Raw genomic sequence first — 22,516 nt, 5'->3', positions numbered from 1 at the left:
ACAACATTTAACACCTGAGTTTCTGAGAAGTGATCAGAGCTTGTAACTGTTTTCAAACTAATTTATATTGAGATTAAATTCTATGCACCGACAATATAATGTGTTTTATACTGTTAGCATATTATTTACGATTGATTTGCATTACTTTTATTTGAAAAAGTCAATGGTGGTTAACAAATCAATGCTCAATAATTTACTGACAATGTAACAAAAAGCACTGTTGGTACATATATTAAATCCATTTACATTATCATCTGATTTTGCTTCATGTTACAATGTGGGGCATCAATAAATTTTCTAACCAAGATAATCGAAAAGTTAAGCCCAATCGTACCAAGATGTTCCGTACCCCTTTAGTACTGCACGTTCTCTTCTGACAAACTATGCATGCTTTGTTTATTTATGTCCGGGGAAATTACAGTAAACTTTATAAAGTTTAGTTTAAAGATCACCTAGGGTAGTTAAAGTAATTTCAATCATCACCAAGGGTGGTGATGGTGAGTGTAATGATATCATATTATCATGTTAATATAATTGTGTAATTTAAAGATTTATACCTTACATAATCATTGCATTATGTACCATTGATTTGTATTGCATTATTAATATATACATTTTTTTTTCTCATCTCTTGAGGTATTAATGTAATATTCTATATTTACCCTGAATTTAACTATATGTCATATCTTCCATTTCAAAACCAAAAAAATTGATATCATTCGAAAGAAAATTGTTTTACATTTCAAAAAGAAGAAAAAACAGAGATATTTTGTGTACAACTTTTGTGGACTACAAAATGTTGTTTAAAATAATTTTATTTGTGGTAGGAGAAAAATTTAAAGTTATATTGCACATATAATATGACTGGTTTAGAAATTATATTAAAAGCTTTTTATTATCATCATTATACATACTTTTTATCTGTGTTTGAAATTATACCTTGCTTTTAGTTAAGATTTAAGAAAAATAATTCAATATTGGATCTAGTATTTTGTCATCTTAATATTAGAGAAGAAGTAACAGTGACATCAAATTAGAGAGAAGAAGTAACAGTGACATGAAATTAAAGTAGAAGAGAACATTAACTCCCTTGCTTTTTCATTGACATAACTAACATACTCTCACAGGGTATAATATAGAACCTCTGTGAGGAAAACCTGAAACCTTTATACAAATTTCACCCCATGAAATGCTCATGGTTACAACGTTAGAGAGTCACATAATAATTGACATAAAAACCCAAAACAGAAGAAGAAAAGAATGAGATGGATATAAAAAAAGAGAGTAGATGATGATCAAGAATAATAATGTGATGAAGAGTGATGTTAAAAAAAGAGAAGCAATAATATAGGTGCAGCTTCATCTTGGGTCATCATGCATCTTCAACCACAAAGCATAAACTTTATCCTTTCATTTGATTTCATCTGATCATTGATGAAGTTAGAGATCGAAAAACAACTTCTTCACATGGAATAGTGATGCCCATATCATGATCAAAGCCAAATTCTTCTTCAGCTTGTCTAAGTAAGGATTGAAACTGAGGGTGAGTTAAGAATGATATAGGAACAATATACCTAGTTCTATTTTCACCAACATAAACAGCAAAATGTCCTTTTGGGACATCAAGAGGGAGACCATAATCATCATAACCATGTTTCTTTCCTAGGCTTGAACACCTCTTGAGGATTTGTTTCAAAACTAGTGCATTTTGGTGAAGTTTGTTTGATTTTCTAATGGCCATTTTTGTAAGAAATGAAGTTGATAGATAAGAGAGTGAAGAAGTAGAGGTAGGTATAGTGGTAATGGTAATGGTTAGAGAGGGAGTGATGATGGGGTATTTATGAAGAGGGAGAGGGGTCATGTGGAATGTGGGTGCAAAGGACAGACCACGGGTTTGTTGGGGTTTGTGTATTTCTGGAAACAACATTGTGGGAGCCATACTCCCGAGTCACGAATATCTTTAACCGATAACAATGAAGCAAAAATAAATAAAATTATGAAAGTTTTAATTTTTTTAATTAATATAATATAATGTAATTGATTTGAGACAGATTTTGGAACATCTCAAAAACAATCCATACTTGTCTAATAATATGAACCCATGACATGTTGTTATAAAACTATGTTATGTCAATTAAAAATATTAAATCTTCATGTTTTCCTGAAATAATACATCCAAATCCTAATCCCCATTGTCTGTCTGTTTTCAAGTTTGCCATTCATCATCACCGAATTCATTTTCTTTCAACTATCAATCTCATTTAAGTCTGAAACATTTACATGTAATGGGCTAACTCTCTTGATAAAGGTTTTCTTCATACAAAAAGATAACAAATAACAATATTTACTTGAACCAACTACTAATTCATATCATATAAGTGGATATCTTCTATATCACTTTTCTCTATCTCTATACTAACCATAAAATATATTTTTTATTCTATTATTAGGGCACTTTGGATCAGGCTTAAAAGCCTTAGAAGGACAGAGCCTCGTCATAAAGTCTTTGAAAAGCTGTCTTCTTTTCTGTTGAAGTTGACTGAAATATTGGATGACTTAGTATTCTTTCAATTTTAGTTTTATTTTAAGAGCTAAATATCTATCCATCGTACATTATGCAACATTACTTTTCTAAAAAATTTAATAATCATTCAATATAAATAATAGACAATACAATAATAATATATAAAACTCTTATAATATCCGACATATACATATTCTCATTGTTTTAATACTTTTTACCCAAAAGTAATAAAATCGTGTAGCCTAGAACTAGGGTGAGAGAAATATAATAGGAGGGGCTTAAATCCTAGTCTCTCATATGCATAGAATCTTATTGTTGGACTTGTGATCTGACATTAGACTCAGTGCAAATAAAACCATTTTGGCAGAAACCCATGTGTATGTCACAGTGTTACACATCTTTTCCAAGTTTTGACCGCAATAATATCTTTTTACTATGCATTTCAATTTCAAATGCAAATAGTTGAAGCAATTTCAAATGCAAATAGTTGAACCGGGAGAGGTTACAATCAACAACGTGATTGATGGGTTCATTTTTTGGAAGACATTAATATTAAGGATAGACACAATGTATATAAGAAAGATTGTAATTAATTAAAGGTGTATATTTCATGCTTGTCAAATTCTGGACCTTTATTTGTAATTGGATTATCCACTCCAGTGTAGAAATAAGTCTCAATAATACCATGTGGTCCTGCTTTAAACCACCACCACTAGATCCTATAACTATAATAAGACACAAATTGTATCCAATGTGCACCACTATCTACTCCAACCATGCTTTCATCTTCATTCATTACCTTAACTCACATAACTATAATAAGAGTATGGTAACAAACCATTTAGGTGAACAAAATTAAATGAATATATAATTTAATAATGGATGAATTCTCATCCATCAATTATATCTAATAGATATTCATTTGTATATTAATTTACATAGATATTCAATTTATAAAAAAAGCAAAAAAAAATTCCACTACAAGATTGAAATAAAAGGGATAGGAGTAACCAAAGAGTGATTTTAAAAACAAATGCTTTCTTTTAAAAGTAATTGTTGAAAATGATGACTTTTAAGTGGTTTTGGTTTCAAACTTTCAATTGTTTTAAAAATAATAATTCAAATGAATTGGATATGGATGGGTGAGTTGGATGAATAGATGGATTGTTAAGTTTGAATTGGTGAATGTGGATAATTTTATAATTTTATGTATATTTCATAAATGATTGATGGATAAGTTTTCATTAATGTATTAAGATTCTAATACAAATGCACACCTATAGAAGACACATTAATGTTGATAAAACCATAGTAATTTTATTATTGTTGTTATTATATTGGGCAGGAAGAAAGTGAAGAGAATTTATGGATTTGATATATTACATACATTCCAAGACACATAGGGAACCAGATAAATGGATGTGACCTTCCTTGCATAGACTCTTCATGTTCTGTGAATGAGATTAGTTGGAGAAGGAGATGGATTTAAAATAAGAGAGGGACTTGAAAGGCCCACCATTCTCACTCTGAGGAGCAAATCAACCAAAGGATATTCTTTTAACTTGATGTGGACTTAACCTTTAAGTTAGCACATGAAGGCCATGTTACCCTTCACCCCAAAAATCCACTTGCTAAGAGACTTATGATTATGATATATAAGATACAAATTTAAGATATGTTCATAATTCTTTCAAAAAAACATATAAGGTTAATAGAAATACACAAGATTAAGATTAGAAGGGAGAAATCATAGATTTCTATACAAATAATATATAAGAGGCTCACATATATCTAATGGTTTTAATCTATACATTATACAAATTAAAAATAAAATGTTATAGACTATATCTAGAAGCACCCAAAAGTTTATTAGTAATAATATTAGATGCATGATTAAGATGGATAGAACAACTATTTTTAAAGTGGGGTTCACTTTGAAGTTTGTAGTGTTATGCCAATCTGGTAAACATTTACTAATGATTCTTCAATTTATCAAAGATGGTGAAAAAACAAGCAAGAGAGTTTCAAACTTCTATCATCAACCAGTGTACTACATTAAGAGTCAGCATGGTATATCTAACTATATAGCTATATTGATTGTATATAATAAACCCCAAAAAAGGAAAGAATACATTTTTAGATCTTTAGGATTAAACCATACACATTTGCTGCATAGGTTTATTGGTCAGACTAATCTTAAACATTATAACATTGCAGACAAAATTGAAATGAAAGTATAATATGGACTAGTCGAGTGGAAGATTTGATCAACTGATTCTTCTGCAGCCTGGCTAGTTAGAAAACAAAACTTCAAAGATCATAATTGTACATCTACTAGTCAGAAGAAGATTTAAACTGTTGAATGTTGATGCTGCCCATCTATCAAATTTATCTGTCTTTTGAGTTTAGCAATATGAGCTTGAACCTGAGCCATTTAAAAGGCGAGATAACTGTCAGGTGGCAAATAAAACAGTTATGACAATTTTTTTACCACTACTCTATCACTTCCATGATTGGGCATATATAAGTTCCACTAACTCAGGTAATCAACCAGTTTATCATGAAAAATAAGGAAAGGGATTGCAATGCAAACTTTAGTGTACTGACAATGGTCAATGATTAGTAGAAGTGAAAATAACTTCATCTACATTGAGTGATCACAAAATTTAAAAGTGAGTCATGGAAAACATTAGAATTATATAATTAAGTCTTAGTTATCATTCAAAAGTTGCATTATGGTATACAATTATGTATTTTAAACATTCATGTCCCACATAGAAAAGTATTAGAACCTAGAGAAGCCACAACATGTTGATGATAATATATGCCAGGATTAAATCCTTTAATGATGAAGAACAAGAGTGATGCAACATGATAACTACTAAAGAAAACTAGAATAATTTTAATCAGCAGATACATCACCCCTCCAGCTTTAAAAGTTAAATCAAATTATTTAATTTCAAAACAAGGACCCCATACATGCACAGGTCAGTATAGCCAATAATCTTATTTAAAAAAGTTTGTCCATTATGTTCTCATAATTTAAAAGCATAACACCTCTGACTTCAACTAATCACAAAAAATAGGCCATAAACATCATACCAACAAAGATACACTTCGAAGCATAGAACAGTAGAGACTGGACTGCTGAGTCGTGAGTAAACGTTCATAAGTGCAAAGAAAATATGAGGAAAGAAAAAAAAAGGATTAGTCCTTAGATATTTTATTTTTGATTAAAAAAATCCCCACATTTAAGTAATGAAACTTGATCTATCACATTTCTCTACGTAACAGGTGCTTCTGTAATCTATATCACTATATGCTAGGGTGATAATTACAAAGAGCAAAAAGGTGTCTGTGTATGATGTAGTTTGCTCTTTGTAAGGATGCAATTAAGTACATGCTGTCAATGGTTCATTCAAATTTCATATAAATGTACCAGAAAGGCATCCACAAAGATTATATACTTGATATAATGAATCATGTCAAATGTACCTGCTGACGAGCTGCCGCAAGCTGTAAGAGCTCATCCGCTTCTGAGAAATTCATGAACCATTGGCATAAGGAATGATCTTTGGTGTCACCTTTCCTCCTTTTACTTGCATCCTCAACAGGTACTGCATTTATATGATGTACACAATCAATTAAATCATGCATGAGACGAAAAAGAAGGTGCACATAACAGCAGTAACAATTAAGTAACATACTAGGAGGAGGCAAGGTAAGCCCAGCAGGCAATCTTGGAAAGTTCACCGCTGGATGACTTTGCGCACGAGCTAAGAAAGCCTCGGATGGATCCGGGACAACTATCTCATCATAACATTCCACAACAACCGGCTTCTTTGTGGACATGGAGCTGTTTTCATCCTCGGGATACAACTTCAAGTGATGATATCTGTATATATATTGCACTTCAATAAAATACAAGATTCAGAAATTATTTTGACATTCAAAACAAAATAGTCTGCAAAACCTGCATGATTAATAGCAGTGAATACCAGTTGTATTGTCATTTAGTATATTACCATTCTATAACATAATGAAGCATTTGAGCCATATAACTTGATCTACTTTAGCAAAACTTAGCACAATATTGTATTAGTTGTACACTCACCCAAGCTTATTATTAAATAAAATGAAGCACCCGAGCCAAATTGTACTATCCAACTAAATTTAGCAAGGCACCACGCTGCATATTCCAGAAGCATAAGCACATGTCCATAGGTGTAGATAGATCCCAAAAAGTAAGTTGAAATTTTGTCTACCCTTAACAGTATTTTCTAGCATAGAACTTAAACATATCAACAAATGACCCAACAAAACTTTTTTTGGAACCAGCTACTAAATCAAATGCAGTAATCAGCAACTCACAAGTTCAAAGGCTTATCACAAATATCACTGTGAAAATAAATTGTGATGGCGATTTCAAATTCACCCCATCCTGACTCTGACAACTCAAACGGCGGTGAGTTTACAACCCGCGTCGGATTATTGAAACTAGAATGCAACTGAAAAACAGCACGCTTTATGAACGGCCCAAGTTCCTCATTTGTAGATCCACGAACATATACAGTCCATTTATGTGAGTGATACCTTGTATAACATAAACATGGTTACTAGCTTTTCATTTTAAGTTTTTTTTGTTAAAGAAAAAATAATTTTTGAGCAATGCATTAAACATGCAATAGGTTGCAATGTGGGATACTTACTCACTAGCCTTTTTGCCAAGCCAGAATGCGATGTTTCCATACACTATTGGAATGCTTATTTCTACATCTTTGAGTTTCTTACCCAAGTTCTACACAAAACCATGGTTACAGTTATACAATGAATAAAAACAATGGAACTTGTTTTCATTTTTTATGACATTTAAAGATCATATTTGGCGTTCTGTACATTGATTTTGAGGTTCATCGTAGTGCTGTATGATAGTTCAAATTCAAAGCTTTCATTTTGAAACCCTAAACGGAATAAAGGTGCAATCTTTACACACTCTAAAAAGAGTACGGTTTGGGGGAACTATTTGGTTCGATGATTTGGAAAATGGGATCTTATCCAAATTTGAATGGAATCAAAGGGTACCTTTCTATCCTTGTCTTCGGATTTGCCCATTTTAGTTCTCGCTGGGATTGAGGCTGATCTGGACCCAGTTTTTCCAACATGAATTGTTGCTCATATCAATTTACGACTTCGTTACATAAATTGAAGTTGAATCTGAGGTACTCATTTTAGGGTTCGTGGGTCTACCATTGTTTATGCCCTTTACGATGTCGTTTGCTCTCTGATGCTAAATCATTTCTGGCCCAATCCAGAGTCCTCAAGTGAAAGAATATGAGTTCCAATTGGGCCAGTTAAGGGCTGTTTTTTCTTTTAATTTAAATTGTAGAATTCAGAAAATCATTAGAAAAAGATGAGAGAAAAAAAATCAACTTTGCACTCGTATTTTGTAAGTATGGAGAGACTATTTCTAGGATTTAAATAAACCGATGAGTCACAACACTTTATCTTTGCGCAAAACTTATACTCTATCCACGTTCTAAGTAATCCATCATAATTTTAGTTTTAAACTATTAAATTTTATAATTATTAGTAAAGAGGAATATGAATAAGAAGTTGATAATGTCTAACTTAAAAGGATGTTATTTCTGTTCACAACTGAATTTGATTAAGGAGGCTTAGGACATGTTGTGTATTTTATAGATGAAAGTAAGTGTATGGAAGAATCAGTGGTAGATGAAATTGGGCAGAGGGATTAGCAATAATGCTAGATATAACTTACAAGAATTTCAGTTCAAAACTTCACATTGTGTGTACTCTAACTATTTTTTTTTGGTTCATTTGCTTATTTGTTGTAACTTGTAAAAGACTGAAATTCTAAGGACACAATCTATTGGTGGCCCATCAAGAAACAGTAGTAGATAGCAAAATCTTTGGTCAATTTCAAAGACTTGAACGCCAGAAAGAGAAAATAATTGAAGATTTTTTATTGGCAATAGATAGAATTCAATATGAGTGTCTAGTATTTCTTGACAAAGAAGATATAAATGGGCCATAGTCCTAGATCAAAGTAGATTTCCACTAACTTGAGATGCGTCTACTATTTCTCTTGTACAATGCAACATTATTTGGTTAGACCCACATTTCCAACCAAAACATTTCTGATTATTAGCTCTTGTCCAATATTAAGTGCCTAGTGTCAACAATTTATTTGCCTTATCTTATCTAAATGCTTTAGGTACACATGCTAATGTTATCAGTTTCCTAATCACAAAGTAGTACTACATGATAAATGATATGTCTCAAACTTGTCTTGAACTCAATTTTTCAGCAAGATACTATAATAGTTTAGACAAGCATTATATGTTGACAAGGACAGTTTCTGTGGTTTGAATTTTCAAGTTCATACCATCTTGCTCTTGAGTAAAAAAAGTGGAGCTTTCAGACACAAATAATTTCTTCAACTTTGAAAAATAGGCATCCCTAGACAATACCATGTGATCCTTCATCAATCATGTATACCAAAAAGTTTTCCAAAGCCTTTTCTTTACCCATATATATTAAGATAGTCATGGACTAATGGTTGCATTCACAAACAATCAAGTCCTTCACATTTTAACTTGAAGAATCAAATACTAGTAGCTACAAAAGTCTATTAAAAATTCGAATCACTCTTTAACTCTGCAATGGGTTTCCGTTTGCCTGGTCTTCAAAGGCGCACACATGTTCGAAAGGGTTATCTTGCAGTTTATGTAGGAGAAAATCAAATGAAGCGGTTTGTGATTCCTGTATCATACTTGAACCAACCGTCAATTCAAGAATTGTTGAGTCAAGCAGAACAAGAATTTGGATTTGATCATCCGATGGGTGGCCTTACAATCCCTTGTCGAGAAGATGTCTTCCTTGATATCACTTCTCGCTTGCACAAGTCGTAAAGGAGAAGATTGAAATAGATAGTCAATGAGATTTTAAAGTTTTCAATTTTGTAAACTAGTCCTAGTCTAAACATGTAAATTTCTTTATCTTTTATTCTTGTCCTCCTCAGAGAATTGGAAAGATGTACCGGATACAGAAAGTTAGAAACTTATAAACACAGATAATTACAACTTTCTCATTATAGTTCAGTTCATTTATTTTATATGCTTTCTCATGATCCATTATTTTAAACTGTTAAGTGGATGGTAATCTATTTTCTTTGGTGTGCTAACATAAACTTGGTTAGTGACCTCTTGAGGGGTTCCTGTGTTTTTATTTGCAAGTGCAAGATCATATTTTTACTAGTACTTGGACCTGGTTTTTGTTGATGATCTGAATGTCATTTTAGTGCTTCTTTCTTTATATTGCTCTTGTCGAAAACATGGTGACCAATCTTTTCTAAGCAGTTGTACTGCAGATGTTTACATATTACGTTGTATTTCGATTTTGAGTATGAATCAAAACCATTCTGGTGTCCATGACCATATAATATAAGACTAAGTAATTTATGATAGTCTTTCTAGTACTGCATGTGTCAAGTAACGGTTGCATTATTATGATCTTGATCACATGAAGTCAAATAACCAATGCTTTTCTCTGGCTTCTCTTTTAAGATAAAAGAAGCTGTGACCATACAATACTAGATTGAAGATTGTCTAAGTTTAAAATGTTCACACAAAAGAATAAAAAAGCATATGTTATAGCAAAGCTAAGCGTTGGGGTCTACATCCATAAATCAAATGGTTATGCTATAAATTTAATCTGTGCATATCCTCTTAAGTCATATGTAATCCTATTTAGTGAAAGCCTTTCTTCACAAAGGTTATGACAAGACTTTTAGCTTTTTCCAAATAGCCATGATTATCTTTCAATTAATTGGCGCTGCTTCATTTCTACCAGCATTGTAAAATCATCCCAATTTCTTAAGCGATTCTTCTATTTTCCTAATCAAGCAGGACCATCACATGGAGTATAAGTTGTTTCTTGGGCTGCAAAGCATGGACTATCACTGTTAAGTTATTGCCCAAATGTCACAACAGTAATAGAAGATGTTGCCCATTTTGGTCGAAAGACGAGGATATGCACAGAAGCAGTCGATCCCTATATCATTCTTGAACAATCTTCATTACAAGAGTCACTATGTCAAGCTAAAGAACACTTTGGATATGACCATCGAACGGGTGGTCTAGCAATTCCGTGGTGGGAGGATGAGTTCCTTCTTGGTTGAATAGTATGTAACATGCTAATGGACACATATAGATTAGACGAGACATTTCCACAGAAGACACTTACTTTTATTTTGAATATTATCCACTTTATTTTTCTCCTTGTATCATTCTTTTGGAAGTGGACAAAGGGTATAGGAAGAAAATATGTGAGGTGTCTAAAGCTTGTCTGAAGCACAATGCATGAATAGGTTTCACCTATGCAGGTGTCTTCAAACAGTTTCGAGTGGCAAATCATCTCAGAAGGTGGGGTATGCTATGCACTCTCATTCAACTTCCTAGCTAAGCCTGATCAATTGTTATATCCTTTTAGACACCTCTAAAGAATGCCATGTGATCATTTGTGATCTATAGCTATCCATTGCCATATAATTCACAAGCAAGGGACTAGTTACCAACTTATAAATTGAACAAAACATGTGACATTGTCGAAAGCATGTCTATAAAATAAGGAGTATTTATTAAAGAATACATGAACAAACATTAGGTTTCGATTGAGTACGCCTAACGTTAATGCAAGTGGCTGCTCTATTTGCCATTCCTTTGAGAAGGTGGGGTATGCACTCTTATACAACTTGTTAATACTTGATAGAGGCCTAAAAGACAATACCATGTGATCTCTCATCTTCATGCCCCCATCTTTTAACAATCATTTCACTAGGAATTGATTTTAAAGAGACCCTTAAAATCTATAAATAAACACCCTCTTGCCCTTACAAGCAACAGAACGCATTTTGCAACCTGAAATATTACAATTTAGATACTTTCTTCTCAAATTTGAGAGCTTCACCTTGTTCTTCTTTCTGAAAACAAACACGAAAAATGGGTTTCCGTTTACCTGCAATTCGAAGGGCATCATTCACTGCCAGCCAAGCATCTTCAAAAGGTGCAGCAGTCTCGAAGGGGTATCTTGCAGTATATGTTGGAGAGAAACAGAAGCGGTTTGTGATCCCAATATCATACCTGAACCAACCTTCATTCCAAGACTTGTTGAGCCAAGCGGAGGAAGAGTTTGGATATGATCATCCAATGGGTGGTCTTTCAATTCCTTGCAATGAAGAAGTCTTCCAAAATATAACTTCTTGCTTGAATGGCTTGTAAATCTCGCATTATAGGATTCTGACAGATTAATATAGACATTTTGTACAATTGACATCTTCTCAACTTGTAAATAGATTACTATTTGAATGACAAGTTTACGAATTTTGAGCAATGACAATGAATTCAACTACTCTAGTAAATTATGTTTGTTTTCTGTTTATATTGCCTGCAAATTACAATAATCATTTCTCTCTTAAAAGAAACACCTGACTTGGTTTGTTTTGAACTTTTGATAAATTTCTTAGCCATGGCAGATGCAGAGTAATTTTCCTAGGACCAAAAATAAGGATAACATATCCAAAGTCCAATTACAGACACATGGAAATCAAATTTTGGGTTGTACTACTTGAACTACTTTTGTAATGGGGAGGATGCCACGAATCTATATAACCACTGTCCAGTACACAATTTTACCACAAACTCAACTGTTAAACATTCTGTTACAGACTCAATAATTCCTTGACAGTTTTCTATGTTACCACAAGCATAAAATGCTCTCATTGTTGTTTTTATTGTAGGTTCCCTCTCTTAGTGTATTATATGCCTTTCATTTGGTAGTGAATTAGTAATCACTATAGCTTGGCTTAGTTGTATACAGCATACGTAGTTCATAAGCTTCTCTTTTCTATGGTGTGCTTTGCATTTCAAGGTTTCCCTGATTGGTCTCAAGTCTCAACCACTTTATATTTGTATATTTACATGCAAGATATGAGAACTATGTACCAGGCTCATCTATTAATCTGTTAAGATAAGCATTATAGGAATCACGAACCGACTCATTTGTTCTCCAACATAGACTACAAGATGTCCTTTTGGGACTTCATCTCCCTTGGAAGTTGCTTAGGTTGTACAAAATGATGCAAGTATATGTCCTTTTGAAGAGGTCTGTCATGGGGTCTACTTATAGACAATGAGTCACATGGTATTGTCTTAGAGAACTCTTTCAAGGATAAGGAAATTAAATGGGAATGCACGCATACCTCACCTTCCGAAATAATGGCTCATAGATTACCCACTTGAAACAATTCAAAGACATATGCATCTGTAACTTAATGCTTGTTCATGAATTGATAGTACTAGAGCTACCCCAATGAGAGACATGCTTTAGACATATCACATGTTGCTAATAATGGCTCCGAAAATGTCGAGCAGGACATGACTAATAGCTGTTAAACATAGTACTTGGAGGCAATAAGAGAACCAACATTGAATACTTGATAACAAACTACAGTGAACCACATTTGGTATGTACACCAGATTACAAGCAACACCTCGTGAAATATGGTTAATATATGGACCACATTTTTTATGATCCTGTCTCCACCATTATAATCAAGTATATCTGAATTTGATACATTTAGATTTGTGAAAGTGAGTCCTCTAAGACAATACCATGTGACCTCTTATATGCCCTTGTCTCCGAGTAGGTCCCACGGCACCACCAATTATTCAAGTAGCCAATGGTTTCTTACATATCCTTTCATCTATATATATTCATGGCTGTAACCATTTAGGACCAACACAAATCACTCACATTCTGAAGCATTCAAAATTCCAAAACATCTATCTCATTTAGAAGTTTCTTCTCAACAAACACTACAATGGGTTTTCGTTTAGCAAACATTAGAAGGACTTCATATACTGCAAACCAAGCATCTTCAAAAGTTGTTGATGTTCCAAAGGGCTACATAGCAGTGTACATCGGGGAGAAAGTGAAGCGGTTTGTGATCCCAATATCATACTTGAACCAACCTTTATTTCAAGTTTTACTTAATCAAGCCGAGGAAGAATTCGGATATGATCATCCAATGGGTGGCCTTACAATCCCTTGTAGCGAAGATATCTTCCTAGATATCACCTCCCACTTGCATAGATCTTAAAGTAGAAGATTAACTTGTATATATACAATGATCAACTCAATTTTGTACAATAGAGATAGTTTAACATTGTGTAACTTTTCATTTTTATTTTGTCTTTCCCTATGAGAAACAAGTTATTCACTCCAATTACCATATATGAGAAGCAATTAGCCTTACAGCAAAGTTGGTGCAATAATATTTTCTGCCATAGATACAGTCGAATTCATGTGATCACTTAACTCGAATTAAGCATGTTATTTGTTTATAGGTCCAGAACAATGCATATGGTAGTGGTGAGTTTTACTTCACTGATTGATTGCTATGGAACTTATTGACCAAAAACATGTATATGCTACCTAGTACCTAGTCTTGAAGTCAAACAGATATAACTCTTCACTCTTCATGGTAACTGGTATGTAACATCTGTTCTTCCAAGATTTAAGGAGCAACAGAAAATTCAAGAAGGCTTTCACCAAAGAAAAATTATTGTACAAAATATCAAATACAATTTCACTTATCCATCCTTAAAATTTACAAGCCAATTTGTATAGGAGACAACAATTTAAATTCAGTATAAATCCTCAAACAATTATCATATTAGTAATAAGCAAACAGCAACATTTGTGTTATCTTAATTCTTGAAATAATCAAAGCCCACGCCAAAAGAAAATGGGAACTTCTCATATTAGTGAATGGCCTATAACCACATTAACACATTTATAAAAGTATGGGTAAATAAGTAGATCACATAATTATCTATTTCAATTTCATAGTTTTATTTGGGTTATGTTTTTCTTTCATTTATGAATGAAATTTGATCTCAAGTAACATATATCTGCCATATTTCAGTCAAGTGGATCATGGTAATTAGGCACGGTAAAAACCTTCCTCTAAATACTTATCAAATAACCACGTTTATTTTTAGTATAGAAATCACTAAGTTTTTTTTTGGGTGCAGCATTTACCAAGTTGTTCTATCATAATCTTTTTGTCATATATAATCATCGTTATTAATCATAATAGTTACTTGCATCTTTTTTCCTGGTTTTGCAATATAGTATGATCATTGAAACTAATTTAGTGATTATTTTTTGTTTTCCTTCTTTTAGGACCATGCAAAGAAAATTTAGACTGAGATTTGATGGAAAACGAAAAAATAATATATGGTATTGCTGATAAATTTCTCTTTCATATATTGTACCCATGTAGGTAGGATAATGACAAAGAACAATATTTTCAAGTTATTAATCTGTTACAAAAATTGTGTCTAAGTAATGTAAGTCTAATCAGGCTTTATGTTGCATGGGATTAGCAGTTATTGAAGTTGTGAAGTAATATCCAAAAACTCATCTTCTCTACAAGGAATTGTTAGGCCACCCATTTGATGTTCATACCCGAATTCTTCCTCAGCTTGACCAAGTAAATCTTGAAATGAACGTTGGTTCAAGTATGATATTGGGATCACGAACCGCTTTGTGTTCTCTCCAACATATACTGCTATGTAGCCCTTCGGCACATTCGCAACTTTTGTAGATGCTTGGTTTGAAGTAAATGATGCCCTTCTGATAAGTGGGAAATGAAAACCCATTGTTGTGTTTGTTGAGAAAAGACTAGTAAGTGAGATACAAGTTTCTGAATTTGAGTGCTTTAGGATGTGTTGTTCTTAACTGGTTGAAGCCATGAATATATATAGGTGGAGTCATGGGACCTATTGGGAGACAAGGGCATATAAGAGGTCACATGGTGTTGTCTCAGAAAACTTCCTTATATCTGAATGATCAAAATGGTGTAGTAGTTAAAATAGACTATGCAAGCAGGATCAAAATGATGTGGTTCATATTGGTCATATTTCACGGGGCGTTGCTTGAAATCTGGTACACCTAAAAAATATGTTTATGGTAGCTCATTATCATGTATTCAATTTTGGCTTCTCTTATTGCCTCCAAACACTATGTTTGAGAGCTATCAATCAGGTCCTGGTCAAGGCTTACAAATTTGATACTGTCACCTTGATATTAATTGGTAGATGTATATGCATTAATAATGTGAAGAAACATGTGAGATGTCTAAAGTATGTTTACAAAAATACAGAGTAGAAATTAAAGAATGCATGAACCATGAACAAACATTAGGTTTCATTTGAGTATGACTCATTTTATTGCTAGTTGTTGCAGTTTTGGCCATTCCTTTGAGAAGGTGGGGTATGCACTCTTAGACAAGTTATTAGTACTTGATAGAGTCCTCTATAGACAAGACCATGTGAACTCTCTTATGCATGCCCCTAGCCTTTAACCCCTTCATCAATTATTTCTCTATGAATTGAGTTTCTAAAGACCCTTAAAATCTATAAATAAACACCCTCTTGCCTTCACAACCAACATAAGACATTTGCAGCTTGAAGCATTAAAACTTACACACTTTCTTCTCAGATTTGAAAACTTTGCTTTGTTCTTCCTTCAAACAAACAAAAAATATGGGTTTCCGTTTACCTGCTATTCGAAGGGCATCATTCAGTGCCATCCAAGCATCTTCAAAATGTGTGGAAGTGCCAAAGGGGTATCTTGCAGTGTATGTTGGAGAGAAGCATAAGCGGTTTGTCATCCCAATATCATACTTGAACAAACCTTCATTCCAAGACTTACTGAGTCAAGCCGAGCAAGAGTTTGGATATGATCATCCAATGGGCGGTCTCACAATTCCTTGCACCGAAGATGTTTTCCAACATAAAATGAATGGGCTATAAATCTCACACTCTAGATGACTAACATCAATTAGTGGTCAAATTTTGTACAATTGATTAGTATAGACCATCAAAATGATCATGTCTTCTGTTTTTTGTGTAATGATATTGAATTCACTTACTCATGGGTTTCTCTTTATTAATTACAATGTTCACTTCTCCCCATACTTTATACCTGATGCTGTTTTATACTTTTATCAAGAGCAGAACCACTAGCCATAATAAAAATGAGACTAGATTGTTATCATATATCCCAAAGCAGAACAGAAAACATGATTCACACAGCCAAGGCAGATCTAAGTATTTTTCGAAGGGCCGAAAAGAATCAAGAACTATTTTTGGGGCAATATCAAGCATTGTTTTAGGTCCACATTTATTACATCAGTACTTAAGAAATCTAAGAATCATATATTTATAAACCTAATAATGGATTTAGACCTTGTTAGGCTCTACAACATTTTCAAAGTGCTTTTAAGACCTCAGTAAATATCATCATGTATTTGAACTATCAACTGTATCATCATCTAGTCAGAGCAATTGAGAAAATGAACAAAGTTCAAAATTTAAATTTTCTATTATTTTGAAGTAACAATCTACAATTCAACACAACCCTTTAAAGCTTGTTTTGTCACAACAACTTGCACCACAAGTCCTCGCGAAGAGCACGGAAATTCCTTCTGATCGTAGTCTCCATCATGACCCCCACCGTTTTTTAACTTTCTTTGGTACAATGGAACATATTATTAAATTGGAGACTGAGACTTTGTTGTAAGGTGGGATAAATTATTGGTACACCCCTTTCTTCATTTACACTTCAATCAAAGGGGTGAGAAAATGAGTTTTATTATGATTTACCCCCCAAACTTAATTCTCATATTGATTGTTTCGTTTTGCTCCTACTGAATCTTTAGCCTATAGAATCTTTCTTACCAAACTGAATCGCGTGTCAAAATTGCCAATGAAAATGAACATGTTTATAGGTATTATGCAACAATTGCCAATTAGTATAACAATTTAGAATGGCAGGTCTTAATAGAAACCAAGGCATAAAGGTAAAGCTGAATTTTGGTGAGACCATCACTTGATGATATAATTCTTCTTCATTCTATTCGATAAATCCTTCAAGCATGAAATTATATCCATAATGCATGCAGCATGCTCTTCTGCAGGCTTCAACAGAAAGAGTGGCTTGGTCCTGATTTTCAAAGTACTTAGCACTGAAGTCTGATAAATACAGCCCTGATCATTAACTATGGAAAATTTGAGGCATAGCTAAAAAATCGACAAAGAAATAAGTGAAAATCTGGAGATACGGAACTATAGATAATGTATGATCGGGGCCATGTCACCCCCAAAATTTAATTCTGTGTGCTCTGTGTTTTAGTTATTTTAACTTCATCCCAATAAACTTATCTTTCTCTTTGGTTCAAGGAAAAATACTTTAGCTCTACCCTGACTAGAAATCGCATATTCTGCTGCTGCTTTGAAATAATGTTCTTACAGCAACAAGACTTAATCATACTTTATAAGTTCATAATTATAGAGAGAAGTGACTATGGTAATTTGCAAGTAAAACAGAAAACAAATATAAGCTACTTGAGTAACTGAATACATTGCCATTGCTCAGTTTGTGAATTTGTTATTTCAAATAGTAATCTGTTTACAAGTTTAGAAGATGCCAATTGTACAAAATGTCTATACTTATGTTAGTCACCTAAAATTTGAGATTTATAATCCACTGAAGCGAGATATTATATTTTGGAAGACATCTTCACTGCAAGGAATTGTGAGACCGCCCATTGGATGATCATATCCAAACTCTTGCTCAACTTGGCTCAACAAGTTTTGGAATGAAAGTTGGTTCAAGTATGATATTGGGATCACAAACCGCTTATATTTCTCTCCAACATATACTGCAAGGTATCCCTTTTGGACTTCTATGCATTTTGAATTTTCTTGGTTCGCGTTGAATGATGTCCTTAGAATAGCAGGTAAACGGAAACCCATCTTTTTTATTTGTTTGCAGGAAGAAGAACAAGGTAAAGATCTAAAATGTGAGAAGAAAGTTCCTAACTTGAGATGCTTAAGTATGCAAGTGCGTTGTGTTCCTTGTGAAGGCAAGAGGGTGTTTATTTATACATTTTAAGGGTCTCTTGAAACTCAATTCCTAGAGAAATCATTGTTAAAAGGATGAGGAGCATACAGATGAGAAATCACATGGTGTTGTCTGTTAACTTGTCAAGTATTAACATGTTGTCCAAAAGTGAATACCCCACCTTTTCAAAGGAATGGCAATTGGAGCAGCCACTTGCAGTAACATTACGCGTGCTCGATTGAAACCTAATGTTTGTTCATTGATTCTTCAATAATACTCCTTATTTGTGTAGACATGCTTTATAATTTAGACAATGTCACTTGTTTTTGTTCATTTTGGTAAGGTAGGTCTCAATGCTGATATAAGCCTGGTAACTAATATGTGCCTTTGAATTATATGGAAGTGGATAACTTATAGATCATAGAACTTTTGGTAGGAGGGAACAGGACAATATGCATCATGAACTTGATCACTGTCCAACTTTATCATAATCAGAGAATGGTTTGTTAATTCCATTAATAATAAGTTAAATAATATTGTGGCTCAAAATGAGTTTGGCACTGAAGAGCCTCCCCATCCATTCACGAGGTAGCTGATACTGTGTTTGGTCGATAATAAGCGTTTTTGTGAATATTTTATAACGCGCATTACATTTACCAGTTCCCAGCAACAGTGTGTTTAAGAAAATTATTAGCTCTTTTTGGATGTCAAGAAATGAAAAAAATGTAAACTTAAAATGATCATTAACCATTTCTTATAATAGTATCTCCCAGTGTTTCAAAGACACTGTGGAAAGGAAGAGTTGTAATCATATGAATTTCCATTATTAGATGAACTTAGCTATACCTTGTACTGGTGTTAATTGTTTGGTGATTTGGTCTGCATGGTAAAATAATTACCTACTAGAACTAGAAATCATGAACCTCTATTAAACTAGCTTGGAACGTCATCTTCGGTAGTAATAAATTTTATGGAACGCATGCAGTTTTACCTTCTTGATTGATCCGATGTGTTAGCCTTGAAGTTGTGAAGGCAGATACAAAGGAGAAAAACAACCCAATTACAAATTACTTGGAATAATGAACTACAAAAAGATGACCAAACTCACCAAATAGTTGGTGGCTGCATTAATACCTCAGTTTTATCACAACTATATCATAAGACCTCTTCCTCAGCACCTATAATTCAAATAATTACATACAATTCAGTGGTTTATTTGAATTCGATTCCAATATAGGAGTACGTGCATGGAGAATGACTATTTGGTTATCTGAAAGTTCTCAAGTAAAGATCTTTGTTTCCTGCTACACTCTCAATCTTCGCTTGCCATCTTCCACAATGGCGATGCCTGATAAAAAGAAAATCTACATAAAAGAACGAATTAAGATATTGAATAGATAGGATGGAAACTCATCTCGCATGCTGTAAATTTCAATCATATAAGGAATTTAAAAAAATGTATTTGTGATTGAATTTTCCACAGGATTAAAGATTGTATTCCCAAAGGCAAGGAAATAAGAAGGAAACACTCTTCTCCGAGATTCTATTGTCAAAATAATTGCATCCTGAGAGCAGCTTATGCCTGCGTTGCGCTTCAAGCTGAGATTACTGATCGTTTATAGTCTCCAAGTGAGTTAAATAATGTGAAATCAACCTGAATTCAATATAATTGAGATGTTGAATATATATGTCTATAGTCTTCATTGCAGCATAGCATGCGCAGCATGAATTCCAAGTTGCTATATATTTATGTTGGATCTATGACTTAAAATGAAATAAAAAAATGATATTTTGACATAATACTAGATTTTGTCCATTTAGCTCATAATCTGCATTCAAATTTGATCAAGAACTATATTTCCTCTATTCATAACTGCTTTAAAAGCAAAGCATTTTACTGTTACAAAAGATGGACAAAAAGAAAAGAAAAAATGAAACTTTCTGCTGTACAATTCCAATTTGCCTCAACTAATCTATGTCAGTTTCCTTCAGTATGATTTATAGCCTATTTAACCGAGAAACAAGGTCTAAGAAAGCATCCTCGTTGCAAGGAATTGTGAGACCACCCATTGGATGATCATATCCAAATTCTTCTTCAACTTGGCTTAGTAATTCTTGAAATGAAGGTTGGCTCAAGTATGAAATTGAAATAATAAAACGCTTCATTTTCTCTCCAACGTAGACTGCAAGGTACCCTTTTGGGACTTCCACAGCCTTTGGAGCTGCTTGGAATGAAGCCCTTCTAATACCAGGTATGCGAAATCCCATTGTTATATGTTGCTACACGACAAGAACAATACAATGAACTTCAGGGATTGTGTAAGAAATAAATATTTGAGTTCTTATTGTACCTGACTTAGTTTGCTTGAGAATGCCATGATGAGATGAGTGTATATATAGATATACTGAGTCCTAGTTTTTGTGGAAACATTTCTCCACTGAAATGAATGGTTGAGGACTTGAGGGGCTAATTGATGGGGTCTAATGAGACAAGAGCTCACATGGTATTGTCTTCAAGGTCTTTATCAAGGATTACTTGAGATTTGAAAGTTCATGCTAACTTAGTTGCCACCTGTAGAGAAAGAGACTTAATAGCCGATAAGATAACAATTGGTTAGCCGATGGCCTTCTTGTAATTTTTCAGACATGCTCAAGACATCTCACATTTATCTGCCATATTTCAGTCAAGTGGATCATGGTAATTAGGCACGGTAAAAACCTTCCTCTAAATACTTATCAAATAACCACGTTTATTTTTAGTATAGAAATCACTAAGTTTTTTTTTGGGTGCAGCATTTACCAAGTTGTTCTATCATAATCTTTTTGTCATATATAATCATCGTTATTAATCATAATAGTTACTTGCATCTTTTTTCCTGGTTTTGCAATATAGTATGATCATTGAAACTAATTTAGTGATTATTTTTTGTTTTCCTTCTTTTAGGACCATGCAAAGAAAATTTAGACTGAGATTTGATGGAAAACGAAAAAATAATATATGGTATTGCTGATAAATTTCTCTTTCATATATTGTACCCATGTAGGTAGGATAATGACAAAGAACAATATTTTCAAGTTATTAATCTGTTACAAAAATTGTGTCTAAGTAATGTAAGTCTAATCAGGCTTTATGTTGCATGGGATTAGCAGTTATTGAAGTTGTGAAGTAATATCCAAAAACTCATCTTCTCTACAAGGAATTGTTAGGCCACCCATTTGATGTTCATACCCGAATTCTTCCTCAGCTTGACCAAGTAAATCTTGAAATGAACGTTGGTTCAAGTATGATATTGGGATCACGAACCGCTTTGTGTTCTCTCCAACATATACTGCTATGTAGCCCTTCGGCACATTCGCAACTTTTGTAGATGCTTGGTTTGAAGTAAATGATGCCCTTCTGATAAGTGGGAAATGAAAACCCATTGTTGTGTTTGTTGAGAAAAGACTAGTAAGTGAGATACAAGTTTCTGAATTTGAGTGCTTTAGGATGTGTTGTTCTTAACTGGTTGAAGCCATGAATATATATAGGTGGAGTCATGGGACCTATTGGGAGACAAGGGCATATAAGAGGTCACATGGTGTTGTCTCAGAAAACTTCCTTATATCTGAATGATCAAAATGGTGTAGTAGTTAAAATAGACTATGCAAGCAGGATCAAAATGATGTGGTTCATATTGGTCATATTTCACGGGGCGTTGCTTGAAATCTGGTACACCTAAAAAATATGTTTATGGTAGCTCATTATCATGTATTCAATTTTGGCTTCTCTTATTGCCTCCAAACACTATGTTTGAGAGCTATCAATCAGGTCCTGGTCAAGGCTTACAAATTTGATACTGTCACCTTGATATTAATTGGTAGATGTATATGCATTAATAATGTGAAGAAACATGTGAGATGTCTAAAGTATGTTTACAAAAATACAGAGTAGAAATTAAAGAATGCATGAACCATGAACAAACATTAGGTTTCATTTGAGTATGACTCATTTTATTGCTA

At 33.4% G+C, this 22,516-nt stretch overlaps 4 protein-coding genes across 5 annotated transcripts; 2 read left to right on the top strand and 2 right to left on the bottom strand.

The window, feature by feature from the left end:
• LOC109325647 (auxin-responsive protein SAUR50-like) lies at nucleotides 1,059-1,757 on the bottom strand. The gene has a single exon (XM_019558129.1). The coding sequence runs from the start codon at nucleotides 1,739-1,741 to the stop codon at nucleotides 1,421-1,423; it is 321 nt and encodes a 106-aa protein (XP_019413674.1). The 5' UTR covers nucleotides 1,742-1,757; the 3' UTR covers nucleotides 1,059-1,420.
• Nucleotides 4,596-7,844, bottom strand: LOC109325646 (transcription initiation factor TFIID subunit 14b-like). Of its 2 annotated transcripts, none has more exons than XM_019558128.1 (6): nucleotides 7,607-7,844; nucleotides 7,234-7,322; nucleotides 6,896-7,117; nucleotides 6,232-6,419; nucleotides 6,020-6,141; nucleotides 4,596-4,974 (listed from the first exon to the last, which is right to left on the bottom strand). In XM_019558128.1, the coding sequence occupies exons 1-6, from the start codon at nucleotides 7,634-7,636 to the stop codon at nucleotides 4,930-4,932; spliced, it is 696 nt and encodes a 231-aa protein (XP_019413673.1). In that variant the 5' UTR covers nucleotides 7,637-7,844; the 3' UTR covers nucleotides 4,596-4,929. The 2 variants fall into 2 exon arrangements, with proteins under 2 accessions (XP_019413673.1, XP_019413672.1); XM_019558127.1 differs by having other exon boundaries at nucleotides 4,596-4,949; nucleotides 7,607-7,840.
• Nucleotides 9,016-9,650, top strand: LOC109325649 (auxin-induced protein 15A-like). The gene has a single exon (XM_019558131.1). The coding sequence runs from the start codon at nucleotides 9,208-9,210 to the stop codon at nucleotides 9,454-9,456; it is 249 nt and encodes an 82-aa protein (XP_019413676.1). The 5' UTR covers nucleotides 9,016-9,207; the 3' UTR covers nucleotides 9,457-9,650.
• On the top strand, nucleotides 11,261-11,956 carry LOC109325648 (auxin-induced protein 15A-like). Its single transcript, XM_019558130.1, has one exon. The coding sequence runs from the start codon at nucleotides 11,545-11,547 to the stop codon at nucleotides 11,821-11,823; it is 279 nt and encodes a 92-aa protein (XP_019413675.1). The 5' UTR covers nucleotides 11,261-11,544; the 3' UTR covers nucleotides 11,824-11,956.

This window comes from Lupinus angustifolius, chromosome LG13 (genome assembly GCF_001865875.1).
Source record: "Lupinus angustifolius cultivar Tanjil chromosome LG13, LupAngTanjil_v1.0, whole genome shotgun sequence".
In the NCBI taxonomy this organism is placed as follows: Eukaryota; Viridiplantae; Streptophyta; class Magnoliopsida; order Fabales; family Fabaceae; genus Lupinus; species Lupinus angustifolius.
This window is presented reverse-complemented; position numbering and strand designations above follow the sequence as displayed.